We start from the raw sequence: 25502 nt of genomic DNA, 5'->3' as shown, positions 1-25502 counted from the left end.
ATATTTCAACGAATCAATTGCCCACTTGATTGCCAGTCCTTTTTCTAATGTTGAATATTTTGTCTCCCTGTCAAACAGCTTTTTACTTAAGAAAAGCATCGGTTTTTCTTCACCAGCGTCTCCCTGAGCCAGTACTGCTCCAAGTCCAACATTAGAGGCATCTACTTGTACAACAAATGGTTTGGAAAAATCAGGGCTTTGCAAAACAGGGGCTTCAGAGATCTGTCTCTTTAAAGATTGTAAGGCATGTTCACAGTCATCATTCCACATCACTTTAGAAGTGTGTTTTCTCGTGAGATCTGTAAGAGGGGTTGCCAAGGTTGAGAAATGGGGAATATACCTCCGAATAAACCTCTGTGCCTTTGCAGCGTTTTTCTTTTTGCAGCATTTTTCTTTTTGCAAGTGTTTTCTGAAGTTGCAGTCCGTTTGGCCTCTCAGGGCCACCGTAGAATACTCATAATACACAGTAAAGATTGGACAGCTACTGCGTGCGTGTGTGTATGTGTGTGTGTGTGCCCATTCTTTTTCTCTGCCACTAGATGGTGATGATGTTCATACTTTGTGACTTTTGACTTGTTTCACAAACCAAAGCCAATTTCAGGAGTCATTCCACTTTCTTCAGTTCAGGAGGCTCATGAGACAGTGAAAGGAACCAAACACTTAATATAACAGGTTCATTCCAGCTTCTAGGCAGTTTTATCAATAAAATGCTTGTATTCTGCTAATGTTTGCTGATCGTTCCTTAAAGGTCCCACAACAGCACACGATCCTTCATTTTCTAAAGAATAAGTAAAACACAATCTAAAAAGGGAACTATGTTTACTGTCTCAGTTGCTTTCAAACAGCAAGACTTGGTTCACTGCATTTTTATCTTTAAGAGAAAACATTTAGGGAATAGTGCTGTGTTGACTCGCTCTTGAACAAACTATAAACCATCCACTTTCCAAGAATAGCTCAATTTGATCATTGTTCTGCACGAGTCGATAATCTGAAGCACTCATGCCTCATATGGACAGATATTTCTGAAAGGAGACAGGAAAGACAGGAACCTATGCCATCAACAAAATTATACCATACCATAAAAGAAAAAGAAAAAAACACAGCCTCATTGATATTGCCTGTTCTATCAGATCCAGGACGGGTGCACTATGAAGGAAAAAATATGTATTGATGGGGATAGTTTTAGTGTCAGATGAAAGCGATACAGTCCAAAGCTTCAGCATTAACATAATACATAATACATCTACCCATCATAATACACTCATCACCAAAAGGAAATGACTGTGATTAGACTGGATGTGACTTGAATGAAAACTGTGTTGCTTGTTCCATTCTGGTAGATGCAGCGTTTTTTTTGTTTGTTTGTTTGTTTGTTTGTTTGAGAACAGCAAAATACAAATACAGTATAATTTTACAAGTGCGAGAGTTTCCAGCGTTTCAGAGACATATATAAAAAAAGAGAGACATCCCACCGATCTCAAACCGCAGCGTAAAGCTCCACCCACCCAGTGCGCTCTTATTAAAGAATCGAGCACAGCCACAAGTCTTCCTGTTTCGGGAAAGTCGCTGTGTGGGCCGAAGCGCTTCGTGTTTGCAGAATATTCTCCACGTATTTACAAGACAGGACTCCAGTGAAGCGACACAGCTCTCACAGTCTGTTCTTAGAGGTAAGTTCCCAGTGTGCGTTTGTTTAAGCAGGTCAACAGCTCACTGACATGACAACTTTAACATGTATGACAACAATCCGGGTGCTGTCACATTGAAGTTCTACGAGCTGTGTTTCTGTTATAAAATGAAATATATCCATGTGGTGATGAGACATTTGTGCTGTTTTTAAACTCCGACCACAGGAAAGTGAAAGTCATGGTTGGAGGGGCGTGGCACTGGTCGCACTGTCAGCCGTATCCATAAGATGTGATCATCACTATCACCACCATCACCAGCACTATGTCCAATCTAGTACCTATCTAGCAGTCTAGCATTATCAGGGACTACAACATCTAGTCCTTTTACTGAATCAGAATTACTACTAATGAGACTAATCCATCGATTCGTCCATCTCTTCTCTCCCGCTTATCCAATTCAGGTTATGACACCTCGCAGGTTTGTCGCAGGGCTGCAGATAATCACTGACACTGACTAACCTAACCCCACTAACTGGTTGTCTTCTTGTGGGAGGAAGCTGTTGAGAACCCACACAGACAGGAGAGAATGCAAACTCAATCACAAGGGCCCTGGCCAGGTGGTGGATTCAAACCTAGGACATTCTTCCTGTGAGGATAGTAGTAATAATAGTAATAATATTATTATATGAATAGTAAAGATAACCACATTCATTGATGTGATTACATTATCTGATGAGTTTCACGGGGAAGATTGTACAGCAGATATAAAAGTGTTTGCATCACCTTTCCCTTAAATGTTTTTGTTTCACAGGTGCGATGATGAACTGTTGTGGTCTGCTAACATTTGAGAAAGAACCAGGTACTGATATAAAATAAAGAGACTGTATTCACCAGAACCTCACTTCATTATTAAAATCTTCATGTATACTAATTTTTTATAACAGTTTCATGTGGCTAAAATGTAACATTTTTCACTAGAATATATGAGTGTTGTGTTTGTATCACAATTCTGTTTGTCTGTCAGTTCCTCTGAAGAGCATTGAGGTGGAGCTGGAGGTGAGGGACCATGTGGCTACAGTGGTCTCCACTCTGAACTATGAGAACAAGGAGGACAAACCATTAGAGGCTGTTTTTGTCTTCCCTCTGCCTGGAGATGCTGCTGTCTGTCATTTCAGTGCTCAGATTGGACAGACACAGATTGTAGCTGAGCTGAAGGAGAAACAGAAGGTGAGCTGGACAGTAAATATAACCTGATTATAAGTGAGCTTCAAAATAAACACAGTGAATGTCACTGACATGTGTCACCTGTGCTTCAGGCTCGTGAGGAGTATGATGATGCTCTGAGCTCCGGTCAGCAGGCCTTCCTATTGGAGGAGAGTGATGAGAGTCCAGATATATTCTCTCTGAGTGTGGGCAGTCTGCCTCCAGGAGAGAGCGCCTCCATCAGGTTGGAGTACGTCACTGAGCTGGCTGTGCAGGCTGATGATGGTCTGAGGTTCTGTCTGCCTGCTGTGCTCAACCCTCGATACCAACCTCAGGGTAGGACAACTTCAGAATACTTGGACCAGAAATGCTTCAATGACACAAATGAAAAACCACAACACTAACGAGTCATGGCAGATGGCTGAAACTGGTTCTGTTGGAGGTTTTCTGTTGAAAGTCTGTTTTTCATTCTCACTGTTGCCAAATTATTGCTCATATTGGGTCATGTTGGGGTTTCTCTGTATTATTGCAGCATTTAGAGTATAAAGCACTTTGAGGTAACTGTTTTGAGGTTCTTAGTAACGTAAAGGATTTCAGTGTAAGCAGCCTCATTAATTACAGTATATTTTACCTGATGCTGTGTGCAGGTAGTGAAGGTGCAGGTGTCCAGGTGACTTCTGTTCCAGCCTCTCTGGTGCCCTACAGTCTGTCTTTTTCTGCCCGAGTGTCCTCTCCTCGTCCAATCTCTAAAGTAGAGTCCAACTGCTCCCTGGACCCTCTGCAGTACCTCAACACTGATCAAACCCAGGCCACGGTAGGTAGAGTGCTGATGTGTCTGCTGTGTGTGGTTGTTACTTCTTACTGAGGAATAAATATGAATGTGTTTGTGGTGTGCAGGTCAAGCTGGCTGCAGGACACAAGTTTGACAGAGATGTTGAACTGCTGATTTATTACAAAGACGCCCACCAGCCCACTGCTGTGGTGGAGGCAGGACAGGCCTCTGCTGAGCCGGGTGAGTAACATTAGTGTTGTTATTAGCTTTTTAGTAAAAAAATATCATTATCCATATTCTTCAGCTCAAGAATGATATTTGTGATCAGAAACATACACTGGTTGTGGGCGTGACTGTCATGGTAATTTTGGACTTTTAATGATCTTTGAACTGGGTTTTTTTTCCAGAGTGGATTTATTGTCCAGCATAGATCTTTAATGAATTTGGAAAATAAGAATTGTTAAGCTTGCATAAGTTTGAATGTATTTTGGATTTTCTCTAATTCATTCATTCAAGTTTAAAGTTTACAGTGGTCTAAAAAAGTGTTTGCCCTCTTCCTGATTTCCCTTTTTTTTTTTTTTTTTTTAGATTGTCACACTTTCAGGTCATCAAACTAATTGAAATATTAGACAAAGACAACAGAAGTAAACAAAAAATATAGTTTCTAAATGAACGTGTTTTATATGAAAGGGAAAAAACCCAAACCTACATCGCCCTGTGTGATAAAGTGATTGACTGACTTTTTAAGGTCATGTCACGGCATCTCAATCAGATTTAGGTCAGGACTTTGACTAGGCCGCTCCAAAGTCTTCATTTTTTTTCCTTAAGCCATTCACAGGTGGACTTGTTGTTGTGTTTTGGATCATTGTCCAGCTTGAGGTCACGAACAGATATCCAGACGTTCTCCTTCAGGATGTTTTAGTAGAATTCATGGTTCCATTTACCACAGTGAGCCTTTGTCTTGTTTTTTGTCAGCAGTGGTTTTCTCCTTGAACTTTCCTGTAAATGCTATTTCATTTTTTTTTTAAATTTTTTTATTGTTGAATCATGAACTCTGACCTTAACTGAGACATGAGACAACTATGATTTCAGGAAGGGGACAAACACTCTTTCATACCACTGTACATACAGCTTAAGTACATACAATCACTTAAATCTTTTACTGAGTGGTGCTTAAGGTTCTGCAATTTCTTTAAACTTGACAAAGCCTGTTAACTTCTCATTTGTGATCATGATTGACTACAACTGGTACAGACATGGAAAAAATTGTTGGGATCCTTTGGTCAATGAAAGAAAAAAACTCACAATGGTCACAGAAATAACTTTAATCTGACAAAAGTAATAATAAATAAAAAATTCTATAAATCTTAACCAATGAAAGTAAGACATTGCTTTTCAACCATGCTTCAACTGAATTATTTAAAAATTAAATTCATGAAACAGGCCTGGACAAAAATGACAGTACCCCTAGAAAAGAATGAAAATAACGTGACCAAAGGGACATGTTAATCCAAGGTGTGTCCACTAATCAGCATCACAGATGTCTACAATCTTGTAATCAGTGAGTGGGCCTATATATAGGACTCCAGGTAGTCACTGTGTTGTTTGGTGACATGGTGTGTACCACACTCAACATGGACCAGAGGAAGCAAAGAGTTGTCTCAGGAGATTAGAAAGAAAATCATAGACAAGCATCTTAAAGGTAAAGGCTATAAGACCATCTCCAAGCAGCTAGATGCTCCTGTGACTACAGTTGCACATGTCATTCAGAAATTTAGGATCCATGGGACTGTAGCCAGCCTCCCTGGACGTGGCCGCAGGAGGGAAATTGATGACAACTCAAAGAGACGGATAATCCGAATGGTAACAAAAGAGCCCAGAAAGACTTCTAAAGAGATCCAAGCTGAACTTCATGCTCAAGGAACATCAGTGTCAGATTGCACCATCCGTCGTTGTTTGAGCCAAAGTGGACTACATGGGATACGACCGAGGAGGACACCATTGTTGAAAACAAATCATAAAACTACCAAACTGCCAAACTACATGTTGACAAGCCACAAAGTTTCTGGGAGAATTTCCTGTGGATAGATGAGACAAAAATTGAACTTTTTGCCAAGGCACATCAGCTCTATGTTCACAGATGGAAAAATGAAGCGTATCAAGAAGAGAACACTGTCCCAACTGTGAAAGATGGGGGAGGCTCGGTTATGTTCTGGGGCTGCTTTGCTGCATCTGGCACAGGGTGTCCTGAATCTGTGCAGGGTACAATGATATCTCAAGACTATCAATGGATTCTAGGGAGAAATGTGCTGGCCAATGTCAGAAAGCTTGGTCTCAGTCGCAGGTCATGGGTCTTACAACAGGACAATGACCCAAAAGACACAGCTAAAAACACCCAAGAATGGCTAAGAGGAAAACATTGGACTATTTTAAAGTTGCCTTCTATGAGCCCTGACCTCAATCCTATTGAGCATCTTTGGAAGGAGCTGAAACATGCCGTCTGGAAAAGGCGCCCTTCAAACCAGAAACAACTGGAGCCGTTTGCTGATGAGGAGTAGGGGTGGGGGAAAAAATCGATACTGTGTAGTATCGTGATATTTTGTTTGCTAACAATGTATCGATACAGGGACAGCAGAAATCGATATTTTGTTACAAAAAAAGTTTTTGTGGACTGGAACATGCTCTGACTTCAGAGCATGTTGATCAGCTCCTTTTTCTGAGCAAGAATCCTGACATTCCTTCACTGTCCAAATATGTTTAACTTTTTTTTTTGGCAGCAATAAATATGACAGTTTACTTATTTTAATTTAAGACATGTTTTATTTTAATTAACTTTTTTATTTAATGTAAAATTATATTTGGTTTTAATTTACTTTCAAATTCTTCAGTTGCTGAATGGGCTGCATAGTTTTCAGAAATTGCATAGTTCAGAATAGCTATAATTGTACCAGATGGTTGCATTCAGTTAAGTTGGACTAGACTGTAATACAAACCGTTCAAGTTTGTCAACAATAAAACTGACTGAAATGAGAGAAAGACTGAGCGTGAGACTTTGATATTAGATAAAATGAATATTGATAAAGTTTACCTTTATGTACAGAATCTGAATATCGCAAAATATTTTTAAAAATTGCAATAATATCGTATCGTGCGTTAAGTATTGTGATAATATCGTATCGTGGGATGTATGGTGATTCCCACCTCTAATGAGGAGTGGGCCAAAATACCTGCTGAGAGGTGCAGAAGTCTCACCGACAGTTACAGGAATCGTTTGATTGCAGTGATTGCCTCAAAAGGTTGTTCAACAAAATATTAAGTTGTGGGTACCATCATTTTTGTAAATAATTCAGCTGAAGCATGGTTGAAAAGCAATGTCTGACTTTCATTGGTTAGGATTTATAGATTTTTTATTTATTATTACTTTTGTCAGATATAAGTTATTTCTGTGACCATTGTGAGTTTTTCTTTCATTGACCAAAGGGTAGCAACAATTTTGTTCACATCTGTAGTTACTCTTTCTCATCAAGTTATTTGTTGCGACACCACTCATTGGCCTGACCAATAATCATAACAATGGGAAAAAAATCAAAGAAAGTCAGTGAAAATCTAAGGAGGAGAATTTTAGATTTGCATAAACGAAACACCTGCAAATTCTAGGTTCAAACAACTGCATGTATGTAAAAGTTTTTTTGGATGTGTCACCACTTTAATAAGTTCGAAGACAGACCTAAACTCTTAATTTTAAGAAATTAGTTGAGATCTTCAGGAACAACCCAAGTATCACTAATTTTCAATTGTAACATAAACTTTACATTTCTGGAACAAAAAAAAAAAGCTCCTTACATTTGACTTAAATTTGCAGGAGTGAAGGAGAGGCTTTCAAATATAAGAACAATGTACCAGCTGTCAAGCATTGTGGTGGGAACATCATGCTTAAACTGGTCATATCTGAGCCTGTTTGCATAATTTTGACCCTGTGTGAATTAGAAAAAGTCAAAAATAATGTTACCAAAGATGACTGCATTCTCATTTTACCCTCAAAACCCCCCCAGAGAAGTCAAAAGCCAAATGACAATCATTTACATGATAAGTGAATATAAACCACAACTACAAACATGGTGGTGTTATGTGAAGGCTGTGTGCAGGCAGGATAGGAGGAATGATGGACCCAAAAGTTCAGACTTTAAAAACAAAGATTTATTACTAAATGACAAAAACAGAAAATTGGCTAAACTGGGAATACAGAAACAGAAACTAAACTGGCAGGCAGACGGACGGAACACACAGCATGAGATAATGGAGAAAACACAGGGCTTGAATACAGGGGGCAATCAGGGAATGGAAGACAGGAGGGAGAGACACAGCTGGGACAAAACCAGACACATTAACATAAGACACGGACCTTCAAAGTAAAACAGGAAACCCTGACTGAACTTACAGACTACCAAGCTGACACTGCAACAGAGGGAACACATAGATGTGGGCAGACACAGACTGGACAAAGAACAGAGGGAGTCTGGAACCAAAGCTTAAGACTACAAAATCACAAACCAAGATGAACTGGAGGAATAGAAATGTAAAACAGAAACCAAAACCCTCACAGTCGTAAACCAAGACGAGAACACAAAATAAAGGTGCAATACTGAAAACACTGTTAGGTACCCCAACAGTTGGAATATATAACAAATTGTAAACTTGACATTTTTCGGTCCTTTCATGTGTTTCAGACTCTCTGATGGGTGATCCAATGGTGATGGTGAGTCTGTACCCTGAGTTCCCCCAGTCTGTGATGTCTTCAATGGCTTCATGTGGAGAGTTGGTGTTCTTAGTGGATCGATCTGGAAGTATGGACTGTGCTACCAATAACAGTGAGCAGCGGGAATCTCGGATCAGCAGTGCCAGGGTATTTATGATGTGGTGTTAGAGTTATAAAACCTTTCCTCTCACACAGTGGCCTCACCATCTTCTCCCTCTTTCCTGAAGGACACTCTGCTCCTCCTGTTGAAGAGCTTACCAATGGGCTGCTATTTCAACATTTACAGTTTTGGGTCCAGTTATGAACACATCTTCCCGTGAGTGATTCAGTCCATAAAACTGTGCTTCAGTCTATGATGTCACTTGTGTGTAAAGTGTGTAATAAGATATCTGCCCTAGTTACACCAGATAATGCATTTCTAGAATACTTACAGCTCATTTAGGTAAGCTGCTGTTATGTTATGGTTCTCACAGGCAGTTTTGAAAATGCATGAGTGAAACTCATTAAATTACAATGTAGAATTTGGCAGTGCTAAACAGCCATCAATCACTTATTGTCAAGGTTTGCTGTGTGGCAGGTTGGACCCAAACGCAGGACTCTAAGATGGAGTATTTAACTTGAAGGCAGCAGCTTTTATTCACTGGAAAAAGCAAACTGAGAAACACAAAATATGAGCACTAGAAATAAAACAAAAACTCAAACTAGGAAGAATGACCTAAACTGGGAGTGCATGACATAACAAACATGACACACAGCTAATGCGGAGGAAATGACAACTAACAGAGAAAAATACAGGGCTTATATACACCGGGGAGTAACAAGGGAACGGGAAAACAGGAGGGAAGCACAGCTGGGGCTAATCCGACATAACAAGACACAGGAAGCAAAGCAGGATACATTGACATAGGACACGGACTAAACACGGCAGGAAAGAGGAAACACGGCACATAAGCAAAGACACAGACTCAGAGACACGGGCTTCACACAGAGACATGACTGACTCTGTAACAAAGGGAACATGGAGACAAGGGTGATTAGACATGCGACTGGGGACTAGGACAGGCACAGAGAAAACATGGGGGCAGAGACTAAACACAGACCAAGAAACATACAAAGTGAGGAAGAACTAAGATCACTAAGCACAAAGGAAAGATAACCAAAACCAGGAATAACAATCAAAGAATATTAAACCAAGAGCTCAAACACAAACACTGGGTCAGAGAGCCAGTACTGTGACACTTATGTGTATCTCATGGCAGTAAGAGTGTGGAGTACAGCCAGAAGACCATGGAGGAGGCTCTGAAGAAAGTTGAGGAGATGAAGGCTGATCTTGGAGGAACACAGATCCTGGAGCCCCTCAAACATATTTACAGCCAGCCCTGCATTCAAAATCAGCCCAGACAGGTAACACACACACGCACACACACACAGTGTGTGAGTTTATATTAATAAACTGATAGGTAAATTAAATAACACTGATTATGTATTCACCATGATATCTGCAGCCATTGTTGGGTGTTCCTGGTCTGCCACAAAGCAAATATGGTTGAAATATGGTCTCCAAATTTGACAGATCTCAATCCAATTGAGCATTTGTGGGACAAACAAGTCCGATCCACAGAGGCGCGACCTCCTTAAAGGATCTTAAAGATATCACAAGTCACCTTCATGGATCTAGTGGACTCAATGCCTTGATGGGTCAGGGCTATAATGGTAGAAAAAAGAGGGACCAGCACTATATTAGGCAGGTGGTCATAATGTCATGTCTGACTGGTGTATATGTGTTACTTTTAGCTTGTGTAATTTGACCTTACATTTAATTTCTGCCCTCTAGCTGTTTGTCTTTACTGATGGAGAGGTGGGGAACACCAAAGAAGTGATTGATCTGGTGAAGAAGAACTCAGGTTCTCACAGGTGAAACAGCAAAATGATGATGACATGTGCTGCGTACCGAACCTGTGTGTCTTAAAAACAGCTGTTGTGTTGCAGGTGTTTCTCTTTTGGGATTGGGGAAGGGGCCAGCTCTGCTCTCATCAATGGGATGGCCAAGGAAGGAGGAGGTCACGCTCAGTTCATCACAGGGGCTGACAGGATGCAACCAAAAGTAAGACAATAAGTCATAATAACAATTATTAAAAAGGCAATATGATGTTATTAGAGATGGATTAGTCCGATATTACGTATCGGTATCGGTCCGATACTGACCTAAATTACTGGATTGGATATCGGAGAGAAATAAAAAATGTAATCTGATCCGAAGTATCACAAAATCACCTCACAAAACGCGCTACTTGGCGTAACCCAGCTCGGCGCATCGGAGCAGTATGTGTCACGTGATAGAGCGGCTGTTGTCTGCGAGACCTGTCAGCGGTCTGTTGGAGCCTCGCTATGCTTCCTAACCGCAGCAGTTCATCTCGGCGAAAACTATCCCAGAGAAGTAAAGCAAGTGTGTAAGTTCATCCCTGAATGTTTGCATAGTATTTTCACGTTAAACTTAACAACTGATATATTGAGCCACAGCTGGACTGGTTCCATATTGAGGTGAAAAGGAAGCGATTTGTCCCGTACTTCAGGTAGAATTAAAAAATAGACACAAAGCTGGAGTTATTCTGTCTTTGCTGCACAGTTGCATCTACTTCTCTCATTCACTCCCCCTTCCTCTCCTGTTATTACTTCAAACATGAAACTGATCAATGATCAGCTGATCGGCTTTTCTACCGCAAGTCCCGTCTTTCTTGTTTGTTTATCGCCCACTTTGTGCCAGAAAGAGGAGACCAGCGGATAAACAACAGCAGCACGTTTAAGCGTAATAAGCTGTTGTTAGAATTTATTTAATATTACTTTCTAGTATCAGCTGAGGTTTGCTTGAGCCACAGCTGTAAAAGCTGCTGGTCATGATATCCGTTTGGTTATCTGGTGAGAGGGAAACATGAAGATGAAACCAGGAGAAGTCCTTACTGAATCATCAGAGCTGAACAGGTGATGGAGAAACAGGTTTACCTTTTAGGTGACATGAATGAGTTGAAGGGAAGGGAAGGGGGGCACAAAGAAATATTTTTCTTTGTTATGTCATTTAAAAACTTTGAATAAATAATTATCTGAATCTTACAACAAAAGTGGTCATCTGATTAAATGTATAGAAATCCATTATTGTATATAGTAACTATTAAGTCTAATATACCCTAGTAAGCTATACTACCTTTTCCTTTGGGAAGGTACCATCTGTGCAGTCTGCAATTCTGTTGAAGAAAGATGTTGAATCTATTTAATTATTGTAGAAAAATAATTGATTTCTGTGCAGTTGTTTTACACTTGCATTAAATTAAAGTTGATTACATCGATTAAGGGCAGGGGGTGGTTCCCTAATATTTTTTGCTGGGAGTTGGCAACCCTATTAGTTAGGTAGGTAAGTACTCTTTAAAATACCAGAATAGGGAGGATGGTGTAGGTTTAAGTTTATTAGATTGATCAGTGTTGCTGAACTATGAAATATTTTGGGTGCAGTGTATTTTTTGCACACAGGTATAACAGAATAGCTTCAGTCTCTTGTTTTTTAAAACTTGAGTATGAACGTATACAAAATGCAGCAAGATATTTATAAAAAAACTGTTTTATTGATTACAAAATACGCTATATCGGATTCATATCGGTATCGGCAGATATCCAAATTTATGATATTGGAATCGGTATCGGACATTAAAAAGTGGTATCATGCCATCTCTAGATGTTATTATTTGGACAGAAGACATAATTTCAAATAAACATAAATGCATAATTGTTTTCTAATTCTTGTTGTTGTCAGGTGATGCAGTCACTGCGATTTGCTCTGCAGCCAACTGTGGTCGACATCTCAGTCACATGGGATTTACCAAAGGAAGTGTCTGTCACTGTCCTCTCTCCACCGATCACAACACTTTTCCAGGGTCAGAGGTCACTGATTTATGCCCAGCTCACTGGACAGGTAGGAGCAGCAGTCTCTCATGTTGTTGTTTAGGTATTTGATGACAGTAATTAACGTGACTTCTAACACTGTAATTCTGTGTCAGAGCTCAGAGGCAGCAGAGGGCTGTGTGACGCTGAAGTACAGCCTGGCAGGTCATCGCTCTGAGAACCAGCTGCACTTCAGTCTCAGACCTGCAGAGGACACTGGGTACAACATGTTTAATGTAGAGCACAGTGCTCTGTGGGTCATGACCATGAATTGAAACTAAATGCAGCAGGGGTGTGTGGTTGGTAGGATGGAGAGGTGGAGCAGAATGGTTTTCAGGTGCTGTGCCACTTGTGAAGAGCAGCACAGCTCTGCTGATTAACCTCTCTCCTCATGTAGTTGGTGCATGGCTGAAGGCGAGAGTTCAGGGTGTCACAAACTACTGGTTTTCTGATTTTCATGAGCTAAAATCATCAAAGCTAAAGCAAAAAGGGCTTGAAATATTTACTCTGAACTTTTTCAAGATATCTTTATGGTTATAGATATTCTAGCATATGCTCCAATGGAACCACTGTTCTTGGGGGGAGATTTTAGTAAATGTCCTTTGACTGAGTGAATAACTTCCAGTATCCAACAAGATGAGAACAAATGTAAACATACGGCACTATCAGAGGAGCTAATCGTTGTTGTTTTTTTGTCAGATCACTGTACGATTCACTTGGTCCCCGTGACAAAGTGGGTGAGAAGACCATTTGTCCATATTCTTAGTTAACATTCTTGTTTTGAGTTAACCATATTTCACATGTAACCTGCAATAGGCAAACATCTACTATCCCGGGTTTGTTTATGTTTTGCACTTTTACAGATTATAAAATATAACATCTTGGTTTAAATCAATCCCTACAAGTCTGTTAAGTTAACATGTTATTTATTTCAACTGTTAATTTGTATTGTTTAGAACTTACCTTACCTACCTGTCTTCCAGAAACAAAAGGAGGAAATGTAGTTTTACTTCCTGCTTTATAGCTTCTGGGTTCATCTGAGGTCACAGGAAGAGACCAAGTGCAGAAGGGGAAGAACTCTTATAATTTAATAAAGTTGATTTTAGAGGGTTTATGAAGAAGTAGATTTATTGTTATAATATGTATTGATTACACCAGAGTTCATGTTGCCAGTAAAGAGGAGTAGTAGAGACTTGAATATAATCATGTTCATCGTATCTACCTACTGAATGGAATAGTCCAGAGGAGAAATTGTTTGATTAAGTGGACTATTTAAGCAGAAGAACTCAGGTGTTTCAGAAAAGGTTCGGGTCAGTGTAGCTGTGTGCAGTTTGACCTTAATTTTCGTTGATTTAAGTTCAGTTATGTTTATTTGAACTGAGTTAATTATAGAGTTGAGTTTCTTATTTGTTTCTTTGTAAATATTGTTTCGGTCACAAAATGGTGAATAAATCACTTGCTACACTGGACAGCATCAGTCTCCTGCACTTCTTTGACCGCATAAGTCGAGTCCTACCACAGTCCCCACTTATTAATCAGCCATAAAGAAAGATAAACTGAGTTGTTCCAGTCTGGACTCTAAACTGCAACTGAGGGACTGCTTTGACTGCATCAGATGCTGCCTTTTTACATGTTCCTCACTGTGTGACCCCGAAGAGGACACAGTGGTGTTAAAAACAGTAAAATGACTGGTAAACTAATATACTATAATAACACAATAACACTGTGTGTTTTCCTTCTTATCTGCAGACTAATAGTCCACAGGTTGGGTGCTCGCACTCTGATTCGTTCCCTGGAGATGGAGGAGAGAGAGCACAGAGGACAGCAAGGTGGAGGAGTGAAGGAGAAGGTGGTGCTGCTCAGTGTCCAATCAGGAGTGAGCAGTTCTTTCACTGCCTTCATTGCTGTCAACATAGACAACGGAGAGGCGATCCAAGGACCTCTTGTGCAGAGAAATATTCCAACAGCACGTGAGTTTTTTTCATTGTCAGGGATTCTAACAGCTAGTCCTTTTACTGGATCAGAATAACAATGAGAAACCCCGTCCAGTTAATTTTTTTAAAAAGCAAAACTAAAACTGTCACCAACATCTGAAGCTAAAAATAGCTGAGCATCAACGAAAGGAATACTATTATGATGCTATGAGGAGAATATCAGAGTTAGTCCAAGGAACACCAAAGCACAACTTATTGGTGAACAAGTTAATGAAGCAGTAGATGCCTACGGGCTACTGTGTTCTCCACAGAGCATTAGAAAGTAAAAAGCTGAATGGAAGTACAACACACATCTGCCGATCTATGATATCGTGTCTTTTTCATCCTATATAGTGGCAATGGATTGCTTGTTATCATCAGCAGCATATAGAAAACGTAAGTACAAACCTGAATGAATGGCAGTGGAAACTATTTTTTGCATGGAGGCATGCTTGTGTCTCTGAGATTTAATAGATTTATATTGTACATATAGGTGTGAATGACATCACCACAATGGTAATGTAAAGGGCAGAGAGACACAAAAGGGCAGTGTGTTTTCAGCAATCTTTTTTTAAATTAGGTTTTTATTATTTTGAATTTTGATGCATGCTTAATCATCCAGATAAAGAAATCCCAGAAAGCTCATTGACCTCATACCGCAGGTGATACCCAGTAGAAGCTACACAAAGTCTGCAGGGTTCAAAAAAGACACATAAACATGGTGTACCTTTAAGACCCACTATCTGTATGATCAACTCAGCCTCATAGTTTCTGGCTTTGGTCTTCAATAACTTGTTAGTCACCCCTAAACACCACAGCCACACCACATCCAGAACTCCTTGGATTTTGTTTAAGGTGAAAGATGTCATTATGGATTTGCATACAAGGGTCAGTACTACAGGAAGAAACATGGGTTCCCACTTTCACCCACTGCAGCCCATTTTTATCTTGAGGAAGTGTAAAAGAAGTGTCTGTCATTCTACCCTGGAACACCACTGGGCCATTGGTATAGGTGTGTGGGTGACACCTGGCTGAAAATCGAATCTTAGGGCAGCTAGCCTTACACTGAGATTTCCATCTGTAAAGACTGGGACCCAACACACTGTTACTGGGACCACTTTCAGGAGGGTTTGTTGAAGTTGCACACATATCGTTTTTACTGTTCGGCAGCCCGTCCACCAACTTTCCAGTTGGCTTCTCTGGTCTCCGGCTTCACTATAAAAAGGAAAAGCCTCGTTAGGACAATCATCACCACCTGTCCCTCCAGCCTTCCTGGCACCGCTCCCTTGAGCTCACTGCCCCACCCCTCCCCTGCAGCTGCAGCTGAGCCACAGGCCACACCTCTGCCACACCATCAGTAATGGGGGACTTTTAAAAATGGATGTGTACCATAACCCATCGCATATGGCTCAGTATTTATTTAGGCAGATGAAGAAGAGAGTGCTGACAAATGCTGACAAAAAAGTGTCAGGATTATTCTACATAGTTAAAGATCATATAAAGCACTCAAAATTAATATTATAGATGGAAAAGTATAAACAGACATGCATGGTGAACAACATTGATTCTGTTTCTGCCCACCATCTTGGATGTGTTAAAGGGTTCATTCACAAAGTTCAGGTTAACAATGAAGTAAAACTGAGGCATCTGCTACTCAGCATATGCAAAGAGGTGTCAGCCTGCTCCAAGCAGGCATTATTGTACCAGTGGACACATCTGAATGGCTGAGTCCTCTAGTGGTGGCAAGAAAACATAAGGGCGACTTGAGACTTTGCGTGGATCTGGGGGAACCTAATAAAAGCGCAATAATGGACGCATTAAAGAAGAACACAATGAACGTTTGCATGCTTTTCTTAGGCCTCTGAAGGATGTTGGTCCGCAGATCTATTCCAGTAAAAGTTCATTCGGGCAGACGCATATTCCATTCCTGGGACGTCATTTCAAAGAAGGGCTTGTGTCCTCACCCAGTCCACCTGACTGCCATCTCTGAAGCTCCTGTACCAAAGGACATGTCTGCACTTTGCTCCTTCCTAGGTCGTGGTTCAGCAAATTTTTGCCGAACAGCGCAAGAGTAGTTGATCCACTTGAGAGCTTATTTGAACAAACTAGAATGAACCGATGCAGCAAATGAAAGCTTCATTAAGCTGAAAGCAATGCTCCTCTTGGACCTCTTGTGCAGAGAAATCTTCCAACACCCTGTGAGGTTTTTTTTTTTTAAAGCAAACACTAAAAGTGTCCCCCACAGCTCTGAAGACAAAGATCGCTGATCATAAATAAAAGTAATTTTATCATGATTAGGACAACATCAGAGATGGTTCAAAGCACATTTCTAATGCACATGTCAGTAGCATTAGAAAGTTAAAAAGATCAATGGTAGTACAAGATACATCTATGCATGTCTATAGTGCAGAGCTGCACCGGAAAAGTCTGTTGCCAGGGCAACTCTATAAATACTAACCTGTCCTGAACTCGTACTTTATCTCCTTTTTTCATCTAACAGTTTCATTAGATTGCTGTTCAGAATCCTATGTTACATATAAAGCATGTAAGTAAAAAGCTGAGTGAAAGGTGATGGAAACTGTGTGTGTGCATGGAGGTGTGCTTGTGTCCCTGAGATTTAACAGATTTAAACATCTTTCTGAGTGTGAGTGAAATCAGCACAATGAAAATGCTAAGAGCAAAACAGCATAAGAGTGTACTGTGTTATACTATTACAGTCAGCAGGTTTTTGTTTTATTTTGCATATAAATTTTTTGATATAGTGAAGAGCAGAATATACTAGAGTCAGCTCAGTGGATCCTAAAGTATGACTCCTTAAAAGGGACGGCAGTTAAACAAAACGTGAGATTTACTACTAAACACATGATTCAAGGAATCAAAAGAAACTGAGGGGGAAAAAAACTAAATACTGTTGAACAATAGAACTAGGTAATCTGACAAATCTGACCCCCAAAAAGTGTAATGAGCAAGTGGTGTAAATACTGCAGTGACCAATTAGAAATGAGAGAACTGTAAAAGGAAAAAAGTCTTGAAATGACACAAGAGTTAGGAGATGAAAACAGAACAACCAGACTGAAAAGAGGAAGCTCTAAAACCCAATTGTAATATTTGCCTTTGTGTCATATCACCAAAATAACATCAACTTAGTGCTGTTATACTTCAAATACCAGAAAAATCTGACTCTTTCTTTTTTTTTTGGCTTGACTTCATTGTAGGCGTAATGAAGAAGAGTGCTCCATTGCCCATAAGTAAGTAAAATTTGAATGACAAATCAACACACACACATACACAGCTATGCAAATGAAGGCACAGAAACAAAATATTTCTGTTTTAACTTGAAGTTTTATATATTAAATATTGTATGTAGTGTAGCTGCAGTACTTACCTTGGTAGACAGGATGTATGCTACATCAGTAAATGAAGAAAATCAGGTCCGTACAACATTTTGCAACATTTATAATTTAATTGAACATATTTACATTTTACATTTTTGTTATGAGTTTTGAGGCACCACATAATATCAGAATCCAGTATTTTAGATTATTTATTGTATACTACGAGTGTGCAACAAAAAGTGGGAGTAGAAGAAAAATTTATGTGTCAAAACTTTGATTACACTTATTCATAGAAGGATTTGACTGTGTTTACTACTTCCTACATTTACAACATTCAGGACTTCAGAGCTATAAAATAACACAAATAAGATTATGATATGTCAAAAGTCCAAATAAATGAAATTGTGTTTTACATTTTATGTAAACTATTTTGCTTTTATTAGTTGGGGACATTATCTCCACTTGCCTTCTTAATGTATTTGGGAATATAATTTCTGAATGAGTTACAGGTCCTCGCAGGATGTAAAAACTAGACTGCTAAGATAAACCTAAAATACTGTTTGTAATATTTGTGTTGTATTTATATATCACCACAGTAATATTAACAATCTGTACTTTTGTTGTTATTTTAGCAAATTCTTGTTAAATGTTTTAACCCTAATTTATTTTTTTTAAACTCTTGACTTCACAGTTGGTACCTTCCAGAAGTTTAGTCAGTGGGGTAAGTATAAGTGAAAGCTGGATGGCAGAACAGCACATATGTTTAAAAATAAATGTAAACAAACCAACACATTTCTCTTTGGACTTATTTGAAATGTTGAAAGTAAAATGCTTCTTCGGTATTTCTGTTTGCCATTATTAACATATTAACAGAGAGTATCTTAAAGTGGTGTGTGGTGGGGCGTGGTCTGCGTTGCCGTGCAGGGAGGGCGGACGCACCTGCACGGCATTCTTAATCACGCCCACTTAGTTAAAAACACGGGGACTCAGGGGTTGGTGTGTGTTGTGGTGTGACAAATATTGAATAAAATGGCTCAAACCTATGATCCCTGGACCCGCCGTGTCTCATTCACACCACATGCTGACTGAAGAAGGTTGAACTTTTACAACATTTTGATATATTCAGAATATTATTGAACACCACATAGACTTGAAAGACTACTTATAATGAACTGTAAGGTACTGCAGTAAAATCAGAATCCAGTAGCTTCATTTATATTTTGTTTTCAAATCATCTCGTCTTAACTGCTAAATCAAACATATGGCAGACAGTGCTTGACGCAGGATGGACAAGTAATTGGAAAAGAACTAAGAGGAAAAAGCTTAAGACTAGAAAACAATGGAAATAGGCAATTGTGCAAATCGAGGATGGTGAGCAACTGGTAGAAATACTTCAGCAACCAATCAGAGAACAGGATGCAGGCGAGGAGTGGTGAGGAAACTACTGGCAGACAAGTCAGGGAGGTGAGAGTAACAAGTTGTATAATGACTGAAGAGTTAGGACATGAAAACAGAACAACCAGACTGAATGGAGGAAGATAGCAGACATTTTAAATACTGTTTGCCGTATTTGTATTTTATCCAAATAAATTAGAAAAAGTCAGTCCATTAATTGTTCTCTTTAACAAATTCTTATGAAATATTTTGACTCCCTTTTCTTTCTTTCTTTTTTGTTTTTACTTCAGTTGGTGATCGTCTGCATAAAAGTAAGTAAAAAATTAAATGGCAGAACAACATATCTTTATCTTCATGCATTTTCAAAAGCACAGACGCAAACAAACACATTTCTGTTTTAACAATGGAACAATGCGGTTTTTGTCCTGGTTGTAGAACACTGGACCAGTGCTCTTTATCCTCTCAACGATACTTGAGTGTGCATGGGAGTTTGCCTAACCAATCTGCATGTGTTTTGTGGACTTGGGGAAGGCATTCGACCGTGTCCCTCTGAGTGTCGTGTGTCTGTGGGGGGTGCTTTGGGAGTATGGGGTGTCTGGCCCATTATTACGGGCCATTCGATCCATATGAAACTGCTGCAAGAGCTTGCTCCTCATAGACGGTAATAAGTCGGACTCGTTCCTGGTGGGTGATGGGCTCCACCAGGACTCCCTTTGTCACCGATTCTGTTCGTAAATTTTATGGACAGAATTTCTAGGCTTAGCCAAGTGGCGAAAGGCTTTCACTTGGGTGATGGCCTCCAGATCGCGCTGGAACGGTTCGTAGCCAAGAGTGAAGCGGTGGGAATGAGGATTAGCACCTCCAAATCTGAGGCCATGGTCCAATCTACATGTGGTTTGTGGACTGTTGGTTTGTGGACTGAAAATTAAAAAAAAAGAGTATGCATATATATATATGTGTGTGTATACTCTTTTTTTGAAACCATGAATTTTAATTTCTGGGTGAGGATACAGTTCCAACATTAATATTCAAAGTTGCATCTTTTTGTGATTTTAATTATAGTTTTAAATCACTCACTCATTTTAAACACTTGTAATGTGCTCTAAGTCAGAGTGTAAAAAGTTGCATTTTTAAAAACTTTACATTTTAACAATGTTAGGTTTATATTGTTGATTGTCATTTATGCTTAGAAATATTTAACCATATATGCTTAGAGGTGTATAATCGATTGTGTAGTGATAGGATGTGCGATCCCTAGGAGTCTGCAAAGGCTTTGTGGGCCTGAGTGTTCTGGCATTCACACCCACATCCTGGGAGCATGGGAGATGGCATAACTTCTCTTATTGTTTTATGGTAGGATAAACGTAGCTATGTCAGTTTTAGTCTAAGTGCCTTTTGTTTAGATGAACGGCTGAACACACACACACACACACACACACACACACACACACACACACATACTTACACAACGCACAGGCAAGGTACTCTTTGTGTGTATGTATACGTCGTATGTTAATGCACCTATGCATATTCATGTAACCTCAATAAAAGAGCAGTGTTACGGGGGAGCAGATGAGAGATGCTGGGGTCAAGCGAAGGAACGGCGTTTGTCCAGTTCTCTCCCGTGCACGAGAAACATAAAGAACTTTGCCTACTCGTGTCTTGCTTTGCTGTGTAATTAAATTGTCCTTAACGTTCCAGCGAATAGGTTTAAGCTACAAACCTATCATACAAGTTCAAAATAATAAAGATTTGTTGTAATGTCTTTATTTCTTCTCTTTTTTTAATCTAGAACGTTTTTCCTCAGAAGCCCAGCACTGTGCTATGGCTTCACAAGGTAAGTGAAACACTAAACAGAAAAGAAACAAAGATGTGTGTTTTGTGTAAATACAGTAAGCGACAGTGGAAACACTTTTACAGAAACCTCTGCACTAACCTTCCATCCCCAAAAAGTGCTGCAACTCACGCCTGGATGACTGCACTGAGAACATCACAATCGTTTTGATTTTTGAGTGGACGGGTTTTAGCTGTTCTCCAGCCCACTGTCACTCCAGATACACGACTGTGGCGTGGTCAGCATACTTTACCTTAACTGATATTGGTCAACATACTTTACCTTGAAGATATTGTGAGGAATGCCAGGGTAAGCTATGGTCATTTTAACCCCTAAATAACCAGCCACAGGAGTGCCTCGTGTAAGACTGAGAATTTCAGAGCAAAACATCTTTTGTATTTCCATGCTGCAGTCATCTTGCATGGACACATACGGCAGAGTCCATTTGGACAAAGGAATGTTGAGTCTACAGAAATAACCCCACGCTTTCTCTGCAGTCATTTACCTTAACTGAGACAGATTTAATCACAGAGTGATTATACAGTGCCTCTGGGGAAAAATACCTCACTATATTTATTAAAGTGCAAAAAGATGGATGCGATTTCAGTAATAAGCCGTTATTAGTGTAGTTTAAGACAGACGACAGTCACAATATATAAAAATCAAGGACAAGGCACCCTATATATCAATACATTTTTGAAGTTGAGCAAATTATTATTCTATATTCTAGCTACTGCATGTAGAAATTGTTACAGCAATCTTGAGAATACGTGACATATACAGTAAACTACAACAGCAAATGAGCAATGTTGAGCTGTTAAGCTGCTGCTGGTAGCAGTTGATTCTACTTTATGCCTTTTTTGACAGAAGATCCACTTTTCTCCTGCTGAATAATTTATTAGTCTAATATTCTAATAAGATAACTCTTTATTGTCACTGCACAGTCATACATAGTATAGTAGTACAATGAAATTGGAAAACTGTCCTACGTCGGCACTACATATAACACAACACACGACACGAGACAACACATCACAACGCAACACAAACAACACAAACAGTATATTAACTTAGTAATAAGAAAAGAAGAATAAGTGTATGTGTATTGCACATTGTTATTATTGCACATTAATTATTATTGCACCTTGTTATAAATATAAATATTATTATTGTTATTGTTTTTACTGTTGTTACCTCCCCCCCCAAAAAAGTCCGGGGAGGTAGCCAATCAGGTCGGCTATTTGCATTGATCAGGGCTATTGCCCTGTTGTAAAAGCTGTCCTTGAGTCTGTTTGTCTGGGACCTCAGCAGCCTGAACCTCCTGCCCGACGGCAGCAGCTTAAACACACCTCGGTGTTTACAGTCCCGTAGGATGCTGCGTGCCCTCTTGAGACAGTGAGTGCTGTACAGGTCCTTCAGGGAGGGAAGAGGATGTCCAATGATTTTTTTGGGCCATATTAATGACCCTCTGGAGTGCCTTTCTCTGTGCTGTGGTGCAGCTGGAGAACCACACACCGATGCAATATGTCAGCACACTTTCAATGGAGCAGCGGTAGAAGACGGTCAGCAGCTCCTTCTTCAGGTCCATTTTTCTGAGGATTCTCAGAAAGTGGAGACGCTGTTGGGCCTTCTTTAAAACCGCAGAGGTGTTAGAGCTCCATCGGAGGCCTGTGTCTATGTGCACACCCAGAAACTTGAAACTGGAGACCCTTTCCACGCATTCCCCATTGATGCTGACAGGCTGCAGCTCAGACTTCCTCCTTCTGAAGTCGACTTTTGTCTTGGTGGTATTGAGGTCCAGGTTGTTATCTACACACAGGTTGTTAACTATTAGTCTGTCCGGGAGTATCGTATTGAAAGCAGAGCTAAAGTCAACAAAGAGCAGCCTGGCGTAACGGCCCTGCGCTTCCAGGTGAGAGATGGTGGTGTGGAGCGTTGTAGCAATGGCATCTTCAGTTGATCTGTTAGCTCTGTATGCGAACTGGAGCGGGTCGAGTGTGGGTGGCAGACAGGCAGGACATGATGTGACGTCGGACCAGTTTCTCAAAGCACTTCATTATAACAGGTGTTAGAGCAACTGATCGGTAGTTGTTGAGGCTGCTAATGTTAGAACGCTTTGGCAGTGGGACAATTGTGGCTGACTTTAGGCACGGCGGGATGCCAGACTGGGACAGTGAAGTGTTGAAGATCTTAGTGAAGACCCCAGCCAGCTGGTCGGCACACTCTTTTAGGACCCTTAATAATAAAACAATAATAATAAAATAATAAAATAGATAAAAGCGAGGATTTACTGTTATTAAGTTTTCTTTGCTTTAGTGTCTTCTGACCTCTTGGATTTAGCATATTGGCCACATATTTTTATTATAAAGCATGAGAACAAGACCTTAAATAACATCATTTCGTCAGTATTCATCTGATCAGGTTGATTACTTTCAAAAGTTATTCATTAAAATCCGACTAACTTCCGCCTGTTCAATTCATAAAGTCTAATGCTGGGGTGTTGTCAGTTTTAAGGCTGTTGTAAATACACAATTTGTCACATTGAATTGCTTTGGTAATTATATTTAACGTTACATTTTTGACAGATATTCAAATGAATCAAATAAGACGTTATATATAACAGTTTAGGGTGTAATGGTTTGTGGATTGGGTAGTCATATACACTTTATGTTGTCTCATCTAGCAGCATAATCAGGTTTTGTCTTTATTCCATCTTAGATTTTCCAGCTGCTGTGCCCAAACAGCCACCCAGAGACCCTTTGCTGCAGTTAGTCTCCCTGCAGGAGGCGTCTGGCTGCTGGCTGCTTGATCCAGCTCTGGCTGCTGCACTGGGAAAGACCGACGAGGAGGTGGAAAAGTCAAAGCCTGAAAAGGTGGGCTGTTGCTTTGGCTGTTGAAATAGTAACACAAATGTAAAATACTGTATAACAAATTCCATAGCATGATCTGAATGAAAACTAGAATTACAACACAACAGAAAACAAATGGAAATAAAGTCAGACTAACTGAAGGCCTTCTTGATGCATGAAAATAAGCATCTGTATATCAGACACTCACACTGATGAGCAACCACTGAGCTGCACTAAAGTCTGATATTGTCCAGTAACCACAAAGCAGCAGAAATCATTTTCATCATCAGAGGTTCTTAAAGTATATCACTGTCTTATTTTACATTTATATTATTTGCAGAAATTAAGATGATAATTTTCATGTTTCCTGTTTTATCTGACTGTCTTTCACTTGATGAATTAGGCCAGCAGTGAAGTGTGGGCCACCATCCTGGCTCTGATCTGGCTTCATGGTTTCAAGATGGATGCAAAGGACGAGTGGGAGCTTCTGGCTGTGAAGGCTGCCTCATGGCTCCAAGCTCACAAAGGTAGTAATCATCACAATGAAAATAAAATGATATAGTCAGCTTTTCCCCCATATCAATTTCTATAATCATTGTGTGTTTTGTATTTTTAGCACCGTTTGTGTCAGAGTGTGTGGATGCTGGAAATGTCCTGCTGGGTTGCAGCGTGAAGAAAGAAGCTCTGGGATTCTGAGGGTTTTCTTAAAGTGACCTCACCTTCAGCACTGTTAAGCAGAATGATACTGACTTACACTATACTGTGTTGCTTTCTTTAGTCTGACCCTTTGTTATAAAATCATTATTTTCCTTGAATCCAAATTGGTATTTAACATTGGATTAAACACTGTAACACGTGTCTGCAGAATTATCTGTTTTCATGTGTCTGTTCATTAAAAACAACAATGGTAAAACCATCATCTACATCTGCTGACTTGTTTATTTCCCACATAAACATTTCACATTAAAGACGAGTAGAGTTTGGTGTCATCAACATAACAGAGAAAATTGATATTAAATGTGTAGGAGAGATGACCAATTGGAAGTAGCCAAATAAGAAATGGTAGAGGTCCCTGAGGACACCAGTAGGAAGTGGAAATGGCTGGAATTTGACATTTTTGAGTTGAATTAACTGAGTGCAGCTGAAGAGAGGATGATCTAGTTCAGGTGTGTATCAGTAATATCAAGTAAGGTTTGTTATACCTGCATCATTTATATTGTTAGAGCTCTAACTTTGATAACAGAGTTAATGGCATATTTGAACTCTGATGCAAGTTTTCACATTTGATTTTGATTTTAATCCTCTGTAGACCGCTATCTTCAATCATGTTATCATTGTGAGTTTTAACCAAGTGGTGGATTAGCCTCCACCTAAACAACCCCTCTTCAAATCTGAGTTACAGCATTAGAATATGGCACTGAAGCAATGATGACAGCTTTAATAACCTATTTCATCTTCAATTATTCTTGTATGAAATTCTCTTAAAGTAGCAACTGAATTTCAACCAACTCAGCTAGCTCTGCATAATTTATTTCCTCTGTTAAAATAAAACGTGGCGGAGCCCAGCTGTAATTGTACCTTGCATTAATATGGTGTATTATTGACGGTGACACAGCACTGCTTAGCATGTCGTCCTGAATCTCACAGGTGTGCCGATGACCTGTGCAGTATATGAGGCACTAGAATCCTGGTTTATTTCTGGGATACAAACAGGAGGGAGTCATGTGAGCTCTATCAATATTGCACCACTTACGTCTCAGACCTGTATTTATGTATTTATGCACTGAAATCGCGCTGTAATATCCAGTTAATCGTAAACATTTGTACTCT

At 39.7% G+C, this 25502-nt stretch overlaps 1 protein-coding gene across 2 annotated transcripts; it reads left to right on the top strand.

Moving 5' to 3' along the window:
- The first annotated feature begins 1537 nt into the window (after positions 1 to 1537).
- LOC146504333 (von Willebrand factor A domain-containing protein 5A-like) lies at positions 1538 to 25502 on the top strand. Of its 2 annotated transcripts, XM_085130291.1 has the most exons (24): positions 1538 to 1667; positions 2087 to 2273; positions 2437 to 2484; positions 2650 to 2852; positions 2942 to 3164; positions 3476 to 3642; positions 3726 to 3840; positions 8328 to 8503; positions 8584 to 8672; positions 9616 to 9760; positions 10191 to 10270; positions 10346 to 10460; positions 12159 to 12317; positions 12403 to 12506; positions 14036 to 14256; positions 14614 to 14655; positions 16760 to 16804; positions 17475 to 17507; positions 18286 to 18315; positions 19280 to 19300; positions 20782 to 20826; positions 23542 to 23696; positions 24076 to 24199; positions 24289 to 25502. In XM_085130291.1, exons 3-24 carry the CDS (start codon positions 2442 to 2444, stop codon positions 24366 to 24368), a joined length of 2415 nt encoding a protein of 804 aa, XP_084986417.1. In that variant the 5' UTR covers positions 1538 to 1667; positions 2087 to 2273; positions 2437 to 2441; the 3' UTR covers positions 24369 to 25502. The 2 variants fall into 2 exon arrangements, with proteins under 2 accessions (XP_084986417.1, XP_084986418.1); XM_085130292.1 differs by lacking the exons at positions 1538 to 1667; positions 16760 to 16804 and having other exon boundaries at positions 2146 to 2273.

The sequence above is a fragment of the Neolamprologus multifasciatus genome, chromosome 14 (genome assembly GCF_963576455.1).
Source record: "Neolamprologus multifasciatus chromosome 14, fNeoMul1.2, whole genome shotgun sequence".
Lineage (NCBI taxonomy): Eukaryota > Metazoa > Chordata > Actinopteri > Cichliformes > Cichlidae > Neolamprologus > Neolamprologus multifasciatus.
The sequence above is the reverse complement of the archived record's forward strand: the minus strand, read 5'-3'. Positions and strand labels throughout refer to the sequence as shown.

Coding starts and splice junctions, on each gene's coding strand:
- LOC146504333 (XM_085130291.1), top strand. CDS start 2,442: ATGATGAACTGTTGTGGTCTGCTAACATTTGAGAAAGAACCAG. Junction 8,504..8,583: donor CTCGGATCAGCAGTGCCAGG/GTATTTATGATG, acceptor TCTTTCCTGAAG/GACACTCTGCTCCTCCTGTT. Junction 19,301..20,781: donor TGGTGATCGTCTGCATAAAA/GTAAGTAAAAAA, acceptor TTTTTAATCTAG/AACGTTTTTCCTCAGAAGCC.